The sequence below is a fragment of the Talpa occidentalis genome, unplaced genomic scaffold, assembly GCF_014898055.3.
Source record: "Talpa occidentalis isolate TD23 unplaced genomic scaffold, MPIMG_talOcc4v2.1 talOcc4.2, whole genome shotgun sequence".
Taxonomy (NCBI): Eukaryota; Metazoa; Chordata; class Mammalia; order Eulipotyphla; family Talpidae; genus Talpa; species Talpa occidentalis.
Genome location: NW_023602073.1, coordinates 17,660,939 through 17,681,563, shown reverse-complemented (window position 1 = coordinate 17,681,563; position 20,625 = coordinate 17,660,939). Strand labels below are relative to the sequence as shown.

At 45.1% G+C, this 20,625-nt stretch overlaps 1 protein-coding gene across 5 annotated transcripts; it reads right to left on the bottom strand.

The window, feature by feature from the left end:
- Positions 1–440: 440 nt before the first annotated feature.
- On the bottom strand, positions 441–13,242 carry LOC119251861 (butyrophilin subfamily 2 member A2-like). Of its 5 annotated transcripts, XR_008552844.1 has the most exons (9): positions 13,199–13,242; positions 12,444–12,579; positions 11,082–11,429; positions 7,509–7,790; positions 5,678–5,872; positions 5,305–5,325; positions 5,175–5,201; positions 2,216–2,987; positions 441–1,348 (listed from the first exon to the last, which is right to left on the bottom strand). XR_008552844.1 is itself a non-coding variant. In XM_054698005.1 (8 exons), exons 2-8 carry the CDS (start codon positions 12,523–12,525, stop codon positions 2,368–2,370), a joined length of 1,575 nt encoding a protein of 524 aa, XP_054553980.1. In that variant the 5' UTR covers positions 12,526–12,579; positions 13,199–13,242; the 3' UTR covers positions 441–2,367. The 5 variants fall into 5 exon arrangements, 4 of the variants coding, with proteins under 4 accessions (XP_054553980.1, XP_054553982.1, XP_054553981.1 ...); XM_054698005.1 differs by having other exon boundaries at positions 441–2,987; XM_054698007.1 differs by having other exon boundaries at positions 441–2,987; positions 5,678–5,794.
- Between the last annotated feature and the right edge of the window lie 7,383 nt (positions 13,243–20,625).

The window sequence follows — 20,625 nt, the reverse complement described above, 5'->3', positions numbered from 1 at the left end:
TTTAAGGTTGCTTAGTAACACTGCAAATTGAAAGGTCTGGGATGATTATACATGTGCCCTGTGTCTTATGGTATGAATAGGTTGGTTTAAGGCCAAACACTGGGGAGTCTGGGAAGAAAAGAAATTATTCTGTAAACTGGCCTCACAGAAACCTAAAATATCTACTCAGCTCCTACCCCCACCTCCAGCTCCCATGAGTGACTCTTAGTCTTCAAGTCTCAGAAAAGATATCATGCTCTCCAGGAGGCCCTTTGTAACTGTACATCTAAAGTAGTCGCCCCCACCCTCACTATTCCTCACCACAGTATCACCCTGCTGTTTCCTATATGGCATTCAACTTTGCACATGGTGGATGCATGAAAGGTGCTCAATTCATTGAGAATGAACAGATAAATAAAAATATAAATGAAAGAACAAGTAAAGGTCAATAGAGACCAAGTTGTTTACTATTTTAATGTTCCCCAGAGTGGCTAACACAGAATTGGGTTCATGTCTAGTTTCAACAAATACTTAAAACAAGTGACTTTTACATATGGAAGGCACTTTAAGGACAAGGCATGATTTAGCAAAAGTGTCTGGATGAGAACATTATTTTCCTTGAACAAAAAAAATCACTTGATCTTGCCACACACATATTACTGTGAATGGAGATAAGCATATTGTGAGAATGCAAGGGTGCAACATAAGTGAAGCTTTGTAAACTATAATAAAGATATACACATCCACCCAAAGCCTTATTTTACAGAAAAGGAAACATGAAAAACTGCAACTTGGTAAAAAATAAAAAATGGCCAGTTATTCGCAGCACTTGTTTCTGAGCTTGCAGTCTGGTGTTTTAGTTAAAATCATTCAAATAATATTGAAACAACTGCACAAAAAAATAAAACAACATATACATATGGGTAACTCAGTATTCCATCGTAACTGATTTAGCTATTTCAATGTTTCTGATTCTCTTCAGAATGTGTCCGTTTGTAGTTGCAGTAGTAACATTGTGGGCTTGGCTTTATAATTCTTTTTTGGATTCAATTTTACCACTGGATTACTGTACTATGTAAATTTCAAAGGGCTACCATTTTAAACTATGATTTTAAATGCTTGACTCAATTCCAGGTTCCTCTATCTTGGTTCTCAAAACGTGGTTTGCAGAATTTCTGGGGGTGTCACAATTTCAAGGAGTCGACAAGGTTAATAATGTTTCCATTATCATCATCATCAAACATTTTTTGTTTTCTTTGCTCTCATTCTTATACTGCAGATAGTGAAGTGTTCTAGAACCTGCATAACTTATACATACAGTTGATACCTCAGTGTTGAATACAGAGGCAAACGTGGGTCTGGCCATCTCCTGGTGGGTAGATATTAGAGTAAAACATTAAGAAGATCTTACTTCTCAATAACATTTATTTTGCTTTAGAAACATGTTTTTTTCATAAAATTTATTTTTATAAATATAACTAGAATGGGCTTATTATTGTTATTAAATCATAAATTAACAATACATCTAACATTTTTTTTTCTCAGCTTCAACCTCTAATGTCATAAATATCAGCAGATACAGCCCAAATAAACAAAAGCTCTTAGGGGGGGGGGTCCTCAAAACATTTCAAGTGTTTGAAGGAATCCTGAGGCCCAAAGCGGGGAACTGGTGTTCTCTCTTGTGGTCCACTTGTGATCTTCACCTGCTCTTTGGGGACATTAAATCTTAGGGCATACTCAATAACTGAGTTCTCTCTCCTTGCTTATCGCATGGACACCACCACCAGATCAGATCCAGAGGGATCTTTCTCCTTCATCCTTCTCCGTCTCAATTCCAGGCACAGAGAGCTTTCCTATGCCCTTGGGAAATCTTGGGGGTGGAATGGAAACGGACCTTCTGCTCCTGGAACCCTTCCTTGGCTTGTCAGAAGGGGCTTAAGGATGCTCACAGCCTTGGCCCCTCCTACCTCCCTGGTCTTGCTGCTTCTACCCCTGACCTTTATTTGTGCTTTCCCTGCTCCTGGTACATCCTGAGGTGTCCTGTTGCCCTTGCCCTGAGTCCACAGTGTCTGATGTCAACTCGAGTGTCAGGTTGATGTGTCACTCTGATGTCAAAGTGGCAGGTTTTCTGCCTGTTTCAGGCTCACACTTCCTTCTTGGCTGGCAGCCATGTGGTAGTGCTAGTTTCCCTGACACTGTGCCCTTCCCCAAGGTTAAAAGCCAATGAGCTACTTACCACGGCCTAACGAGGGAGAGATAGGGTCTGGGCCTGCAAAGGGTGTCCAGGGGGTGGCTGACCGAGCCCTCTGATGTGACCAGGGGAACCAGGCCATGTTCCTCTACAGGGCGCTGTGCTGAGATAGCTGAGATGGCCTGGGCTTTTCTCCACTAGGCTCTGAGACCACGGAATTGATCCTGGAGGCTCTGCTGGGTGCCTGACCTGTGAAGGATCAGGCCAGACTCAGGCACCATGATCCCCTGGGCCCCCGTGAATGCTGGGCAGATGAAGAGGGGGCTATCATCAGACCCCAGCCTGAAGAAAGGCCTCAGAGACCCACAAAAGAGCGAACGGGGACATGTGTAGATGTGCGATCTGTCTCTCATGTTGTAGAAGGAGATGTCTCCGGCCTCGTAGTCCAGGAAGATGGCCACGCGCCGGAGGCGCTCTGTCAGGGGCAGAACCTTCTCAGGGGAGGACAGGACCCGGTACTGGTTTCCAAACATCTCCAGAGTCCAGAAGCCATTCTGAGGAACCAGTAAGGCCTCCCCTTTCCTCTCAACACTGTCTCTACAAACGCCCACAGCCCACACCATCACGTTTTCCACCTTCACCTCCCAGTAATGTCTCCCTGAAGAGAAGCTCTGCAGGCCCAGGACGCATGGCCGACAATCGAATCTCTCCGGGTTGTCAGGCACGCTCTGCCGGGAGGGGCCCCGACTCACGCTTCTCCCGTCCTCTGACAGGAAGAGCTCTGGGTGAGCCGTGTCTGGGTCCAGGACCACATCAGCTGCAGAGGAAGTCTCAGGGTTAGGCTTGGGATCTCAGGACAATGTGTGATCCCTGGTCCCTAGAGAGATCCCAGAAAGTAGGGGGGTGGGGAAGGGGAAGCCCTATGTGTGCTGCCACCTTTCCACAAGGCCCCTTGAACCCAGACCCCACACAATTCACAGACTGAGGATGAGGGGGGCTCTTGAGTGACAGGGAGAGGATGACGGGCTCTAAGCAATGTAGAAAGTTCAACGAATGAGCTGAGATTAATGGCCCTAATTCCTCTGAACATCCTCAGAATTCCCCCTTTTCCATTCAAGACATATAACCCCCGGGAACTCCCTTTAGTTAGGAAATTTCCAAATGGCTTAAATCTGCAGAGGCCCTATCACCTCCCACTCTCCCGATGAAGCCATTAAAGTCAAGTTCTCACTGTATAGACTCCTGGGGGGTAAATGCGGCAGCCCCTGCCGCTGAATGCCAGTGAACATACTGGAAAGAGGGAGGCTTTTACTCAGACACATAGAAAGTCAGAGTAAATAAGACCCCCTTCCCCTGTGCGCTGGACTGGACAGTCAATGACGGGTAAGATCGGGGGCAGACTAAAGAAGGCACTGGCCAGCCGCTTGTCTGCGACTCCTGATGACCTAAGACAGGCGCAGTCCCCGAGGGGCTTCATCATGAAAATCTTTGGCGTTAAATTCAGGCAAATGTCTAAAGGACTATAAGTCTAATCTAGGCACTAAGCCCGCAGTAAAAAACCCCTCCTTTGCTTGAAAACAAGGCTGCTAAGAGCGTTGCCTACAAACAAGCCTGATGGAATTACCTACAAAACAGTTTAACCATTAACCAGTTAGTCATTGTTTCTGAATAAGTAGTAACTTAGCAACTTGTCTATAATTATACTATTTTCTTACCTGACTTTTTCTATATATGTGAAAATCAGTTTCAGGAAATGCATTGTAAACACATATGCTTAGCAACTTGTAAACTCTTAGCTAGAAAATTGCATTCTATGCCTAGGTAACAAGAAACATTGTTATGCTGGGAAAATAAATTTTGTGTGACCTAATGCCTTTTGAAAATGTATAAATATGCGTAATGATTTGAGCAAATTACATTCATATCTTCACTCTTGAAGTGTGTCTGTCTGTCATTTATGCGCTGATTCCTTGAGCATCCTCACAGTTCCTCAATCCTGAGACAGTCCTGCTAGTCTACCGCTGCGTTGGTCCGCGGCAGGTAAAGAGTGTCTTTGCTGGTCCTTTGGGTTCCGCCAGTTTAACCAGGTGACCACTGATTAAAATGTCTAATAAGGGTACCCTTCAAAGGGTCAAAAAAGGGGAGAAATATCCCCCAAAACCAACCTATAATCTGGAAGGTATGTATGCAAAAGGTAGGGGGATTATTTCCTTCCGGTTTTGCTTTAGTAACAAGGGTCTGAAGTCTATAGTTACAACTTCTATAGACAGAACATGCTGCAGACCCTGCTCTTCTGCAGATCCGTCCAGCCACCAGTTAGTGTTAGACATTTCTACCGTGTAAGAGTGATTTTATCCTTTCTCCAAGTTGATATGTCTGCTCATGACAGTTTTGAAATTCACCCAAAGAGGGAAGGCCTGAGTATCCAATCAAGCCTGGATGGCTTGGTGCTTTTGAGCTGAAGGTGACAAAATCATAACAAGCAAAGGGCTCCTTAGGACAGGTTGACTCGATTCTGTTCACCCACTTACCCTACTCCCCTCCCTGTGGACAAGACATGGAGGATCAGTGTCCTCTCAGGGCAGAAGGGCATTTGCTCATCCCCAAGGCAGGCTTGGGAGGCCTTCCCCACACACTGCCTCCCCACACACTGCTCTTTAATTGCACAGATCTGTACCATCTCCCAGGTTACAAATGGCTAAGCCAGTATTGCCTCTCCACCCCAAATTAACCCAGCATCCAAAGAGTAGCAACTACTGAAAGTCACCTTTGGGGAGATTCACTATGTATGGCAGACCTGTGGAGTCATGGGTTCGCTGACTCAGGACTGCGGGGACTCCCTGACAGAAGAGTTGGGTAGGGTACTGCCAGGGAACTGTTCCCAGCCCCTTGGGCCCCCCACATCAAGCCTTGGGCTTCCTTGTCCTTCTCCTCTAATGTGTCCTTTAGCTGGCTGCCTAGTGGGGAGAAGGCTCAGTATCTGAAGGGTGTCAAAGGCGCTCACCTGCATGTAGGAGGGTTCTTCTCCATCCTGCAATGGGACAGCCAGAGAGGGGAGCATCGTGAGATAATGGCTAACTGAGCAGAATCCAAATTGTGCATGGACTAGTTAGTGCAGGAAATGCAAAACTTACGCAATTCTTCTTGAAGTTGCTCTGGCAAAGAAATAGAAGCAAATCAATGTTCTCATAGAAGAATTAAGAATTGCATTAAATAGTGAAGGGCTGACCCTTTCTATAAACTCCTCCCCCCACTTTCTCTAAGAATTGCCAAGATATCAGAAATGATCTATGACCAGGTGGTTGGATATTATCAGTACTTATTTAGGTTTGCTTTTGTGCAACAATATAGTGGTGTATGTAGCCAGGTGAGTGGATGCAGCAGTCACAGAATGAAGAACCCGATGCCTGACAATGAGTGAAATTCATCCCCTCTCTGTTTCCCAGGCTTCCAGCTAGCAGAGCGGTGTCCTTTGTATGGCAGTGAACTGTCCTCCTACTCTCTTACCTCTTATTTGATGTTCTTTCTCTTTTTCCACATGTTCTTTTTCTTCATTTTCAACCTTTTTTCCCACTGATGGGACCTCTTTTTCCCCGTGGAGTTTTTTGATGAGACAGATGCCCCCTGCGATGAGGAGGAGCAGAACGGGGGGGATAATGGCCAGAGTTGCCATCCAGAGGGACGTGCAGGGAATGAAGGATTCTGAGAAGGGAAGCAGGAAAGGAGAAGCAGGAGACCAGGATGAGAGGCTTCACATCTGGAGAGACCTAAATCTGAGGGTCTCCTCAAATTCTGCTGTCAGCTTCTCTTTCAGAAACTACAGTCTGAGAAAGAGACCTTGGCTCCACACTGGACCCAGGAGATAAAGAGCAGAAACACCTGCAGTCACCATGGAAAAGACCAAGGGAATTAACAATTAATCAGCCACCACCCTGGTACAAGCCACCATGACTTCTTGCCTTGGAATATCGCAATGCCCCCGGCACTGCCTCTGCCCATACCCTCGGCAGTCTACCCTCAGCACAGCAGCCTAAGTGAGATTGTGTTGTTATCGCTTTGCTCAAAATGCTGCAATGTTCCTACCTCACTTATACTATAAGCCAAAGGGGCCTACATATTGTCCCATATGATCTGGAAGCGTTGCCTCTCCTCCAACTCTTCCTGCACTCAGTCCATTCCAGCTACCCCTGCTTCACCTTGGGGTTCTCGAAACTGTCAGAAATGTTCCTGCCTCAGGGCCTTTGCATATGCTGTCCTGACTAGCTAAGTGCTCCAATATCTGCATGGTTTCTCTGCCCAAATGTTGTCTTTTCAGTGAAAACTTCCCTGACCATCTTATTTATAATTACAATTCCTTCAAGGCCTCTCACATTCCCTAACTTCTCCAATTAATTTTTTCTTACAGTATTTATCACCATCTGATACAATCTGCAGTTTAATTATTTTACTCCTTGTAATTATTTTACTTATTGCCCTCTGTCACTCTAGATTGTGAGCCCCATAAGGGGGGTGGATCTTTGTGTGTTTTGTTCAATGATTTATCTTCATTTTCTGCAATAATACCCTTGAACTATGAGATGCTGGTTAAGTATTTGTTGAATGAATTTATGATTGTGTATAGACAGAGCATGTCCCAGCAGAATCCCATGGGCAGAAAAGGAGGTCTTTAGTAGTCAGTGCCACCAAGTGTAGAAAGTCGCCCAACTATACCACTCTTTATTTTCATGGTTGTTCTAAGTGTTAAAAAATTGTTGTAGGATAAGGACTATAATGGAGAAAACATTAGGTTTACCCTCAGAGAAGAGATTCTTCCTTATGAGTTTTGAGATTACTGTTGACCCTCAAGCATGGTTTTGAATTAACCAAAATCCACTTGTATGTGTATTTCTTTCTATCCTTGGGCTCCATATCCACTGATTCACAACTGATATGTCTGTTGATTGAATCTATGGGTGGAGAACCCAAGGTTGTATGAAGGGCTGACTCTAAAAACTTGACCATTAGAAGATTTTGGTATTCTCTGGGGTCCTAAAACCAGTTCCCCTCAGGCACCAGGGATGACTACAGTTACATTTTGGGGAAGTCAAAAGTTAACAGGTGGATTTGCAATTGCTTGGGGAACACAAACCTCTGTGTCATCCAAGCGTCAACTGTATTTGATTTCCCCCTGTGACAAGGGCAGAGGCCTTAACTGAGCTGCAGTCACCAGTTCTTCAGGGTCCAGGACCCCTTCTAACCGCCCGCCCCGCCCCCGCCATTTCCCCATTCAGGCTTTGGACTCCAATTGGCTGAGGATCCTGCCTCCATGTGATGAGAATCCAGCAGTCAGGGAACTAACCTGGAATGAAAATCACGGTTTCCTTCTCCTGGCTGAGCAGCGTGTTGTTGATGGTGCAGGTCATGCTCCTCACAGCGCAGTCTCTGATGATCACAGCTGTGGCTACCAGGAAAAGGCCATTGGTGTCCACAGTGTAAGCCTCCTCCAGGGCCGGCATGATCTTACCGACAGGGCCCCGCCACACTGCAAGGGGCTGTGGGTACCACCCTACAGAGGTACATTCCAGCCGGAGGCCCCCATTTTCATGGCCCTTCATTTCAATGTGGGGTGCAGAGCCCAGACCTGAGGACAGAGACCAGAGCTTAATTAAAAAGGCAATGGTGTCGTAAGCAAAATGTCTTAGGGCACCAGTAATGGTGAGAGTCAAGGCGGGGCCGGGGGGGGGGGGCGCAGGGGAAGAAAGTAAGTAATCAGAGTCAGACAAACTGGTTATTTATATACTGTGCTTTCCTACAGTACCCACCCTGTGAAGGGAGGAGGAAGAAAGGATGAAAGAAGAAAGAAGACAGGAAGGAAAATCAAAGAACACCAGGAGACTAATATGTCAAACATATTTTGAGCTCTTGAAGGGAAAGGATTACAACACACTTTTCCTTGTGCTCCAATTCCAGGCTCCATCACAAGACCAAGCAGATATGCCTTCCAACAAGTGGTGGTTGATTCATTCATTCATTTAACTAGAGGTTTTCATTTTCTAACTTCAAGGTGGGTGTGTCCACTCTGACATGAAACTAGTAGGTTTAGGATTTCACTTTTAGCCCTGGGAGGACAACTCAGTAACCTCGGCTTCCTGAAGCTCTAGGTTAATATGATAAGGACAGAGACCTGCCAGGCTGGCAGAATCTAAGAAACTTTTTTTAACCTCAATATACTGTCTCCTGCTTCAGGGGTTCAGATCAGCACAGCTATCTGATTATCACAAGGAGCTGTTGGGTTTTAGAAGAATGGATAGAGTTAGTGTGCAAAGTCAACCCTTCTCCCAATTTAGATGCTTAGCTTCTGGGGTTCAGTTAATTAGTTGATTTTCTAATAGTATCTCCACAACATTGACCTATTTGAAGGCAAGGTCCTAGCAGATGCACCTGGAATCCTCAAGATAACGTTATCACCTCAATGGCAACAGAACATCATCAAAAGTCCTAAGACTCCAGACACTTCTTAATTTATTTTATTTTTAAAGGAATCTTCAACAAAAGAGAATCCTGTGTGAAAGAGGTGCTTATGCACAGTCCCAGGAGACTTCTGCCCTTTTAGCCATATATCTAGTGACCAACCAAACTTCTTTTAAGTAATTCTTTTGCTAAGCTGAGCCAACAATATAGCAAAGACAAGATTAAAACAATTGCTTAAGTTTTCATGCTTTCTGCTTGATTTTTGGTAGGAAGAAGAAAGAAACTAGTTGCGTATTGAATGACTCACACAGAAACTTGAAGTGAGTGAAGGTTAAAAGAACTAGGCAAGTTGCAAAGAAATTCTCCAAATCATTCCATGGGGTTCAATGAGAGCAAACATAAGACAGCAGACTTAAGGACAAAACTAGCCAGTCATAACAAAATAAAAAAATAATAAGCAGAAAATTCTGCAAAAAACCTAATTCAGATTGTTCAGGGTCACATTTACAGGGAAAGAATAGAGGGTTCCTGCTACATACAAACCCATACTGGTGAGCTGTGTAGGATATTATTAAGAGTGGTTGGGCCTCTCTGGTGGCTCAAGGGATTAAGACTCAGCCCTATGAAGCCCTCAGCAGCCACTGCAGCATGAGTTCGAGCCCTGGCCAGGGAGCTACCCACATGGCACAGCAGACCTCTCCTGTCTCAACCATTGCTCCCCTCAGCAGTGTATTTCAGTACATCTGTCTGTCTCTGATGAATCCTTTCATCCCCCGCATCTCTGGCCTGCACCCCAGCTTTTGTATGAATAAATAAATAAATCTTTAAAAAAAAAGAGAGTGGTTTAGTGGCTAAGAAACCCTCCTACAAGGATATTTTGTAGGAATCAGATACAAGGTTGCACTTTCGAGTAACTGTGGGGAAACCAAAGTGACTTCATCTTGTATCAATGACCTATTAGGCTCATGATGGCAATTTCCCTACCCTGGGAAGACAGCCAATTTCCCCACTGTTTCCTTCCCATGTGTTAATGTCTATTCATGATCCATAAACAACTTTATCAGTGTTAGTAGAACAAAGTCATGAGCGACACTTCTTCTTGGACATCTGTCAACACTAGTCTTACACAAGAATGACCATATATACTAAGCAGAGTATAAGAAGTATAAGGAGGCCTCCCTGTTGGCACAAGGGGTTAAGCATCAGCACTATGAAGCTATCACAACTACTGTAGAAAGAATTCGATCTCTGGCCAGGGAGGTGACCCACATGGCACTGCAGACCTCTCCTGTCCCGCCCACTGCTCCCCTCAGCCATAGTTTCAGTCAATTTGCCTATTCTGCTCCCCATTCTGTCACCCCCACACCTCTGGCCTACACCCCAGTTCTTGTATGCATAAAAAAATAAATCTTAAGAAATAAGATATCCTTAGTCAGGGAGGGTGGCGTGGATCCTGCCTACCAGCTTTGCTGCTTAGGTCCCCTGTATGCAAGTTGCCCTTAATAAATATTAAGCATAATTAGTGTGAGTGCTTGGTTTATTCTTTGGATTCAAATTATTTTCTTAATCTGGGGACACAGCTGCACCATGCTGGGGTCTCCTATCAGGTAGGATCTGGGGCCCCTGGGAAGGTCGCACTGTTCCCAAACTTCACCTCCACTGTCTTGATGGACTGAAATGCCATTGATTTATGTGAGTCTTAAAGGTTTTTCCAGTCTTCAAACATTTCTCTTAAAATATAACACACTGTATCCATGAATGAGTCATACTTTAAAGTCATTTTTAATAATCTCTTAAAAAAATCCCAGTTCATAGGCCACTTCTAGTTTGAAGCCTTACCAATTGGCCTTAATGAAATGATTGATTTGCACAATAGTCACTCTCATCACAATTAGTATTTAGGGAAAGAAAACAAGACAAAATTAAAATTTATCAAGAAAGGAGATGTCCCTATGTTATGGTTTGTTGGGGAGCTCTCGCTTACTCCAGATGTTCTAGTGCAGTTATGGCAGTGCCTCCCTCACCCTGAAAAGTGTACAGTTCAAATAATAAATATAAGGTCTCCTATGGAGGACCCATGTGCTAGGTGCTGTGCTAGATGGGACTGCAATGTGGCATATACCACATATACCTCAATGTGGCTGATTTATAATGTTGCATACATGAAATACACACTATTATAATGCAATGGTACATCAATAGATTTGTTTTTAATGAAAGAATTAGAGGTTAAGCATTCTCCCTTGCTCAAGGCTACAGCTGAGTCCTGTGTGTGCTTGAGAACTGATACCCTCAGTTTTGCAGGGCACACCCACCACTTCAGGCAGGAGGAAGCCACCCTCCCTGTGTAAAGGGTTCTAGGCAAACATCTGCTGCTCTGCCATGGGCCTGAAGGTGGGAGAGAAACCTTCCCTAAGAGCCACGCTGTGAAAGGCCATCAGAGCCTGAGGACATGACGCACCTGCCACCACCAGGCGCATGATGGCCTCATCGTACGACCTGCCTTCTTGGAAGTAACAGCGGTAGATGCCGTTATCTTGGGTTGTGATGTTGTGTATGACCAGCGCCACGCTGCCCCGGCAGATATCTTCGCTCACGAAGGCTGTCCTTCCCCGGTATGCCTCCATCTGCAAGTCTGTTCTCTCTCGCCCACCCTTATACACGAGCACTGCCAGGGAGAACTGAGCCCGGAACCAGCGCACCTCCATGTCCTCGGCACTTTTCTCAGGTGACAGGTGGCAGTGGAATGTGATGTTTCCTCCCACCATGGCCAGGATTGGATCAGCTGGCCCCACGACGGTAAACTGGGCTGTTCGACAAAGGGGTAGAATTGAACAGGGGCCAATGGTCATCAAATATCTAAGCTAGGCAAGGATGTGGATATTTCTGGGGCAGACATATTCTTTCTAAGGCTCCAGAGGCTTCTGTGGGAGCTATGACTGGTTGGCAGTTACTGATACCTAAGAGTGGATTCTATTGATGCTGCTAATGCTTCAAGGGGGAAACAATGGGGCGCACACACCAAGCATCCCACGGAGACCATCTGCTTATAGAGGATGGCTGTTCCCCAACCCAAGGTTGTTTGTAGCATGAACTTGACAGAGCCAACAGGTTAGCCACCAACTAGACTCACTGAAATGTGCTGCAAGGGGCCTCTCTGGTGGCGTAGGGGTTAAAGACAGCACTATCAAGCTACTGTCAGCCACTACAGCACGAGTTCACGTTCAAGTTTGAGTTCGATTCTGGGCTGGCCAGGGAAAACCCACACAGAGCAGCAGACGTCTCCTGTCTCACCTGCTGCTCCCCTCAGCAGTGTATTTCAGTACCCCTGACTGTTCTGCTCCCCACTCTCTCTGGTGAATCCTCTCACCACCCACACCTCTGGCTTATACCCCGGTTCTTGTATGCATAAATAAATAAATCTTTAAAAAGAAAAAAGAAATGTGCTGCAAATGCAAAATGCATATATAGTTTTGAAATTGTGGAATAAAATATGTTAATAATCTCATTAGTTGTCTTTGGGACTGATTAAAAGTTTAAATAATACTTCAGTGACTTGGGGTTACATAAAATATACCATCAAAATTTATTTTAACTGTTTCTTTTTGCCATTTTGCATGTAACTACTCAAAAACTTAAAACTGCATCTGCAGCTGGCCTTTGTGGTTGTGTGTTTCTAGCAGATAGGACAGGTACATGCCACTGAACTTGTGCACAATGAAAGGGCAGTGATCCAATTACAGTGCTTCTGGGTTCTGCTTCTCTGCAGACTGAAGGGGTCTTTTCCTTTCCGAGCAATGGATATTCTCAGTGGAGTCCCTACCTGACAAGGGTGGAATCGAGCTGAGGAGGAAGAAGAGAAGGGTGTCTGGCAGAAAGAAGTGCTGGGAAGCAATGGGCTCCATAAGCACCAAGGTGTAGACATCCAGGAGAGTACCCAGGAGAGGCGGGATGGAGGCCTGGGGACAGACACAGACGTGGAGGAGTCAGCCAAGGACGCTGGCACTAAGTTTTGAGCTAGGTCAAACCTCCCTATAACCCGTGCTGGTATCATAGGCGCGCACACTTCTGCCTTGGGCACCCCCCTGGCCCCAGGTTCGGGTATCTTTAGATAAGACGGATTCATGAAACGTTCCATGGATCGAGTCAACAATACTGGCCTCAGGGAGATGGGGGGGGGCAGTTTTCCGCTCACTTCTAGGGCCAGAGTTGAGTTTCTCCAGCTGTCACCTGATCTCCTCTCTCCACTCTCCCTCTCTACCTCCTCCTCTAAAGGTAGAGCCGGTGACTGGGGGAGGAGGGGGCGGGGGGGTGGGGTGGGGGGCGTCTCCGCACCCCAGGAAGCGTCCCTCCCCTGAGACCCCACCTTTCCCACCTCAGGCTGCGCGCCCCCCACCTCCCCAGCCCGTTCTAGAGCTTGGCTTCCCCTCCCTTTTCTACCTTCTAGAATTGTGCGTTTTCTCTCTTCTGACGCTCAAATGATGATTTTCCTTTTGTGCCTCCTCTCTTCTATCCCGCCTACGGGCCCAGTCGCACCCAGAGAACACACCCTCTGGAAAGCGGAGAAAAAAAACTTACCCTCCCCTCCCCGGAGTCGCCGCGCGAAGGAGCCGCGGGGCTGAGACCCGCGCCCTCCCGCCTCGCAGGCCGAGATTTCAGGCCCCGAGCTGGGGAGCGCCCGGGACTGGCCGCTGCAGGCGAGCCGGCCAACCACATCTCTGATCCTACTTTCTCACCAGTTACTAGGTAGAATATACAGAAATTTTAAGGGTTAAAACTGCACAGTTGCAAATAGAGAGAATATCAGTGTTTGTCATTTCCATTTTCTTTTTTCAGGAGCAATATCTTCTTTTTCTTCTCCTTTTTTTTTTTTGGTGCAGTCTCAGGATTCGGGTGGGTGTGGCATTGCTGCTAACCACAAGGGGAGACCTCTGTGCTAGAGGCAAGGTAAGGGGTGGGGAGGTAATGAGGTATGAACACAAGCAGCTCTAGTCCCAGAGATAGAGAAATAGTGTTCAAATAGTTCAGCTTGTGTGAGGGACAGGCGAGAGATTAGGGGAATGCAGGGAGGGGCTGAGAGGCCAAAGAACCAGGCAGGACACACCTGCAGCAGCTGTTAAGGAGACCAGGTCATTCATTCCAAAACCACTGCATGGTGCATCCTGGGGTTCTGAGTGAGAGGTAAGAACCCTTCCCCTCAGGGAGGTGGTATTCTACTGTGGGCAGGAAGATGGCTGTGAAGGGCTTCAGAAGAGGTCTCTCCAAGATGTGCCAATTAATTCACTTTGGCGTATGAATTAATTTGAACTGAAGGCATTGGAGAACCTACAGGCTCAAAAGAAACTTTTGTTTCTCCCTTAACTGCCTAGAAGAATTTAGATAGAGGACCTTACCTATAATTAGAGAAATTATCAGAAACAAATCTTTATGAGCTATCTGTATAGCAAGGCAAACCTCTAATTACCCAACATCTACTCTCCTTATTGTCATATGAATTGCCCTACTTCCTCCCTCTTTGAAGCCCCAGGCCCCTATCCTATTCCTTGGTTTAAGAAGGCATGTAAGCTAACTTTTAACCATCTTTCCTGGAAACCATCATGTCTATTTCAAACCCTTGTAGGTTTAAAATTAAATTTGTTTTTCTCTTGTTAATCTGTTTTGTGTCAGCTTAATTATTATGCTAGCCAAAAGAAACTTTAAGGGTTGAGGAAGATTTTCCCTTTCCTATAGCAATGAACAAAGACATTCCATTTGGGTTTCCTTTTCTGCCAGTAGATGGTCTAGCCAATACCTCCTCTACAACCACACAATGTTCCCGTCCCATGCACCATAGGCTTGAATTGGGCCATTCTTTAGATTTCTTCTAGAACAGATTCTTCTAGATTCTTCTAGAATCTTCCTGAGGTTTATTTCTTAACTATTCCTTCAAGTGCCCAAATGCTCCTCCCTCTGGAGGCCACTTGGTTCCCTTCTGATACATTTCCAAATGCTGTCCTTAACAGACAAGCAATGGTCTGCAGCTGCCTTTTACACCACTGCTGTAACTCCTGTGGCCTCTATCCCACTTCCCAATCCATCCTTTCACCTCAATTGTTTCATCCATTTCTGCTGCTGAGTTCCTGCTCGGGCTACATGTTTACCACCCCTAGAACAATTTCAGTGATTTCAGCCTGGAATGTTCTCAGCGTCTTTGGACTCCCAAGACTGTGGCTGCTCCTATCTTCTTTGTTAATGTTATTTTTGGCTTCTAGTTATTTTCTTCCCAGTGACTGCAATATCTGCTTCTGAGGATCTGCACTATGATTCCTCTCTCCTACAGGACCTGTTACAGGGCAACCCTCATTTGAAATGGGTTGCTGACTGTGGGTCCTTACCCGTGTGCTTATAAGGGACTTATAGTAATACTCAACTGGCAGGCACACAAAAAGGTTAATAAAGGGTTAATCTGTTATAGGACAGGGAGAGGGGCAGCCCAAACCCCGCAAACCTGCCTATTCTAAATGGGTTCTGCCATCCGCCGCATCAACCCAAAACATAGGAGACTTTAATGGGAAGGAACTTTAATAAAACTAGGAAACAATACAGGTAAGGCAAAGAGTCTAGTTTCTAAATGAAGCATCCAAAGTTACCCGTCCCCTCGTGGGTAAAAGTCCATCCATATGGGATCGGCCCAGAACAAGGCCCCAAAGCCTGCCCCAAGTCTAAAGCATCTTCCAGTGGGGACCCACTTGACCTACAGGCTCAAGTTTCTTTTGAGCCTGTAGGTTCTCCAATGCCTTCAGTTCAAATTAATTCATACGCCAAAGCAAAGGGTCACAAACAACCGGACAAGCCCGTAAGGAAAAGAGCAAAATCAACACCAAGATAAAAGCTGCCATTGTCACCTCCCCACAGGTCTCACCCACATCTGTGTCACCCAGTCCACGACCAAAAGACAAGCGCAGTTTCTTTACGTGTCTCTAGGCTCCATGCGCCTCCTCCAGGTCTCCTGGCTCCATCCTGCTTCCTTCCTCAGTCTCTTCTCCAGCTTCTCCTCTTCCTGCTCAGCTCCACCCTCCCTTGGGTGGGGCAGGGAACCTCCCCCTTTCCTGGGGACCACCCTGTTACATATTTACAAAAGAAGGGGAAATAAAGAAATGAATAACTCAGGAAGAAAAAGAGGGAGATAAATTCTTGAATGTGTCCTACCAGTTCCACTGACCTGTAATCTCAATGGCACGCTGAGAGCTGGTGAAAAGCCAAGAGTCAAGCCAAGAGCCAAGAGGCCAAGAGGATCCCCAAGGCCTGCATGTCTTGTTTTATACCAAACCTGGCTGCTTAACTCCACCCTCAGGTCCCAGCAACCCCCCCCACCCTTTGGTGATGATGGGATTTATAGTTTCTGGTGTCTTGATGGCTTTGGTCTGGAGTGGGGGTGGAATTCAGAAGTAACACAAAACAGTTAAGGAGTGTAGACTCATGGGGGCAGATGCTACCCCCCGCCAAAAAAAAGAAGAGGTGTTCATATTGTTGTAGAGCAACCCCGATACAAAACGGGGTGCCTGACACTTCCCCCTAACAATATTATCTTTGAGAGGAGTCCTACACACTTCCACTTCTAGCAAGGGAATTACACTTCTACCATTACCCACTTCTAGCAAAGAAGTAATATTTCTCATGAAATATGTCTTTTCTAGCTCTGCTTCCATTTTTTTATATCCTGTATACTTTTCACAGAGAGGAAGTTGAGCTACTTCTACCAAGAGAGAGTTGGGTGTAGCTACAAGAAAGAAAGTCTGTCCCCAAGGCAAAATTCTATTCTCATTACAAACTTGAAAGTGTCACAACCTTCCTGATTGCAATTCTAGGTAAGCAATTATAATTTAACCCTCATGCTGATAAAAGCATATGTTACAGCATATAACCTGTCTTGTGATTAGCTCAAAAACTTTTTTTTTTAAGATGGAAGAATGAATGTGGATTCATATCTTGATATTAATGCTCCCTCCAAAAAGAGATTTTACTTTCACTGAGATTTATTCAATTCAATAGTTCAAGTTTGAAAAATGTGTATTTTTTTATCCTTTACCTTGATTCACCAATTGTTAATATTTTGTTATATTATCTTTCAGACTAAGCTGGTCAGAATATGCTGCCCCCAAATATGCCACTTTCGTCTGAGGTTTATTTTGAGCTGAAGCCAATTAAGGAACAGCAGACAAGGGGAGACTCTAAATCCTGAACATATTTTTTCCTTTTGTAAAAGTAACATTTATGAAGGAAATTTCCATTTTCCAGGAAGAGGAGTATTAGCATTGTATCAAGGAAGAAGATACTTATTTGGATCTTCATAACAAACCTTACTAACCAACCCTTGTTTACCATACGTTTTTAAGTCACCTTCCTTATCTCAAGACATACACCCCCGTTTCTTTTCCCTGACCTTGGGATCTACCTAGAGTCCACATATGTATGGAATCAAATTTGTTCTTTTTTTTCCTACTAATCTGCCAGATGTTAATTTGATTGCTTGAGCAACCGGAGAAGAATAACCCAGAGAGACAGGGGGAAATTTCCAATCCTTCCTAACAATTTCATCCCTGTGCCAGGAGGATAAAGAAATTCTTATTTTCAAAGACAGAGGCTTCAAGACCCAGAATGTTGTATAAGCAAACCTTGTTAAACTTAACCCTTGTCTTTCTGGTTACTTCCTTACCACTTAATACCCTTAGTTTAAGCCCCTCTGTTTTGTCAGTTCTTTAAGATTCTTCTTCTTCTTCTTCTTCTTCTTCTTCTTTTTTTTTTTTTTTTTAAAGATTTATCTATCTATGCGTACAAGAGCTGTAGGGGTGTAGACCAAAATAAGAAGACTCACCAGAGACAGAGTGGGTTGCAGAACAGGCGGATCTACTGAAATACACTGCTGAGGGGAGCAGTGGGCAGACAGGAGAGGTCTGCTGCACCATGTGGGTTAGCTCCCTGGCCAGGGAGGACCTTCTTCAAGATTATTCTTGTTTCTGACTAAAAGGTTTAAAAAGTTTCCTGCTTTGATCACTTGTCAGGTCTTCCTCCACTCTGCAATAAACAGTGAAGACTCATTAAGAGTTTAAAGCAGGGATCCCAAAATGATGCTCGTCCCAGTGATGTAGCAGCTTGGTGAATTCATCCTGGACTTCTCTAGAAAACAAGAATAAAAAATACTGGTATGGGGATGCAGTGGGGGAGGACCTCTGAAAATAAACCAGTGCAGAGGTGTTGAGTTCTGGGGAGGTGAAGAGGTTTTGGGGTTCCCTCCTCCATGTGAGGGTCTCAGATTCCCTTCAGGGTCAGATAACCCTTGAATTGTGTCCCAGCTGCTTTCCCAGCCCTGTCATTTCTTTTTCCATTATTTCTATGTGCTGTGGCCACTGGAAGTTCCCCGCTCCAGCGAGAAGCAGCAGCAAGTCCACAGGGTCCCCACCACATGGCTCCCGGCCACAAGCTGTAGAAGACAAGGCGCCTTAGCCTCTGGCCACTGGTGGGAATCAAAGAATTTATCTCTCTCTCTCTCTTTTTTTTTTTTTAAAGATTTATTTATTTATTTATACAAGCACTGGGTACAGTCAGAAGCGCGGGAGGGTGAGAGAATTCACCAGAGCCAGAGTAGGGAACAGAACAGGCAGACTGACGAAACACACTGCTGAGGGGAGTAGCTGGCGAGGCAACTGCTGCGCCACCAGGGGAGGCCCAGAATTTATCTCTTGACACAAAAACGCTTGAGGCACAAATGCTGTGTTGGAAATATAAGCAAGGGGGTGCCTTTCACCCATATATTCTAAAATGACCTTGGGTTATCTTTATCTGAGTATCTCAAGCTCCTAGTGAGCAATCCCCAGTGTTACTGACAGCCTGGTCTGGGTGCCTGGCCAAGCCTAGTAGGAGCCACCTCCAAGAGTCTGTGGAAACAGGGGGACTCCAGGACTGCCTGTCATGTAGAGCCTGCGTCCCGGATTAGCACTGCCCCCAGTCCGTTCTGCTTATTCGCTGGCATCTGCTAAGAGATATGCTCCCCTCTTGGCTGACACCCAAGAAGGGCCTCCCTGTTCTTAGAGACAGGTAGGGTGTAGGACCCCTCACATCACTTGAAGAACGGCAGGCATAGTCACTTGTGAAGGAAGCTGAGGTAAGGCAGAATGAGCATGACTTCAGAGAGGGGTGAGAGAGTAAAAACTAGCTCAGAATCTAAGATTCTGTCCTCCCTGTCACCAAGCATAGTATTTTGGTGTAGTCAACCACAGTTAACAGGAAATGAACTTCTCCCAAAGTCAGGTTGCAGCTCAAGGGATGAAACTGCCCATTCTCTGAGAGTTTTGAGGTATCTTAATCACTGAGAGATTTCATTCTTAAAATTCATAGTTTAACAAAGTTTTGCTCCTGGAAATCATATCTGAAGGATGAAACATTTGACTTATCCGGAAGATCCAAGTTATTTTGACATAGAAACAGCCTTGACTTCCAACCTAGATTCTGAACTTCAGATAGGGGTTTTGGGGCCCAGCATTTCCTAACTCTTATTCTAGTTTTCAAGGAAATAGGGTCCTACGTCTAATTCTCATTCAGATCTTTATATGAAATTCTGGGAGAAAAATGCAGGTGAAAAAGGGCATGGATTAAACAATTTTTTCTCAAGAAACTACCATCTTGTAGGTATTAGGCACTGACATTCAAAATTAGTGAGGAGAGGTGGCATAACGGAGTAGTGAAAGCCATTAGATGCTGAAGCCAGGTTGCCCTGGTCATCTTTATTGGCTGTGTGACTTTGGGTCAGCTACTTAACCTCTCTGTGCCTCTGCTTTCCTAGACAGGAAATAATGTAATGTAAAATAATGACATTAACAGTACCTTCCTTTTGGGGTTGCTGCTTTGAGGATGAAATAATCAAGGCAATTTGCTTCCAACCGTGCTTCATGTAGATTAGGCCATGAAATTGTTCGCTAAGTGGAGACTGGATTTGACCAGACTTCTCAACATTGATTGGGTAGAGTTAAGGAGAATGAGCTGCCTGGATTGATATTAAAGGAATGCAAAGCTGAAAGGTGCAGCTCTAGTGTTAACTATAAGAGAAGCGCCTGATAGATATCAAAATGTGTGCAGAAACTTTCTCCTGTTAGAAACAGATAGACAAGCACAATACTTAATAACGATTCAGTTCCCTTTTACACAGTTACCGCACTTTGAAGAATTTGGAGCTATGCAAAATTACTTACATACAAAGAGATTTGTAGCAGCATTAGTTGTCACAAGGACGAAGACCATTTTGGTTACAAATAATAAAAGATTAGTCTTTAAGATGCAGTTTTCAGTAAAAAAACAAGTCACGGAACAATATATGGACATGTACAGCACAGAAAAGTTAAAGAATGTGTATTTAACTGTAACATATTTTAATGGCAGGAATTTATTTAGGGGAAAGAGAAATAGACAAATTTATGAACTGGAGAAAAAAAATCTAGATTGAAAAATTATAAAACATTGAAAAAGTCATTGAAATTGATCTGGAGGAAGACTGGGAGCAGCTGCAGCTCTGGGAGCAAAAATCATCACTGGTTGTTGTGGAGGCCTGGGGGGCTTTGTCCCTGGAAATGGCTCCTCAACCCCAGTGACCAATTAGTTCTCCCCAGAGGTTCAACTGAGAGAAAATCTGGGGACTGGTGTCCTCAGTCCTCAGTGACAGATGGTCAGAGGAGTTGGGTCATGGATCCAGAGGCCAAAGAAAGGCTGGAGGGTGCCAGAGAAGGAAGTCTGGGGGAAGGTGTAGATGTGGGACCCATCAGCCATGCTGAAGAAGGAGATCATCCCAGCCTCATAGCCTAAGAAGATGCCCACCTGACTAGGGGGTTTACTCATGGGGAGGAGTGTCGGTGGGGAGGTGAGGGCTTGGCACTTTTTAACGTACTGTTCCATGAGCCAGATTCCATTTTGAGGTGTCACTCTGATTCCCCTCATTCTTTCCAAGTTTTCCTCACAAACCCCAAGCTCCCAGTAAG

What these genes read in the sequence shown, in the direction of transcription:
- LOC119251861 (XM_054698005.1), bottom strand. Translation starts at nt 12,525, where the DNA reads ATGGAGCCCATTGCTTCCCAGCACTTCTTTCTGCCAGACACCCTTCTC. An exon ending in CTCGATTCCACCCTTGTCAG is followed by an intron (nt 11,430 to 12,443) that starts GTAGGGACTCCA and finishes TTTGTCGAACAG; the next exon opens with CCCAGTTTACCGTCGTGGGG. An exon ending in CATGCGCCTGGTGGTGGCAG is followed by an intron (nt 7,791 to 11,081) that starts GTGCGTCATGTC and finishes CTCTGTCCTCAG; the next exon opens with GTCTGGGCTCTGCACCCCAC.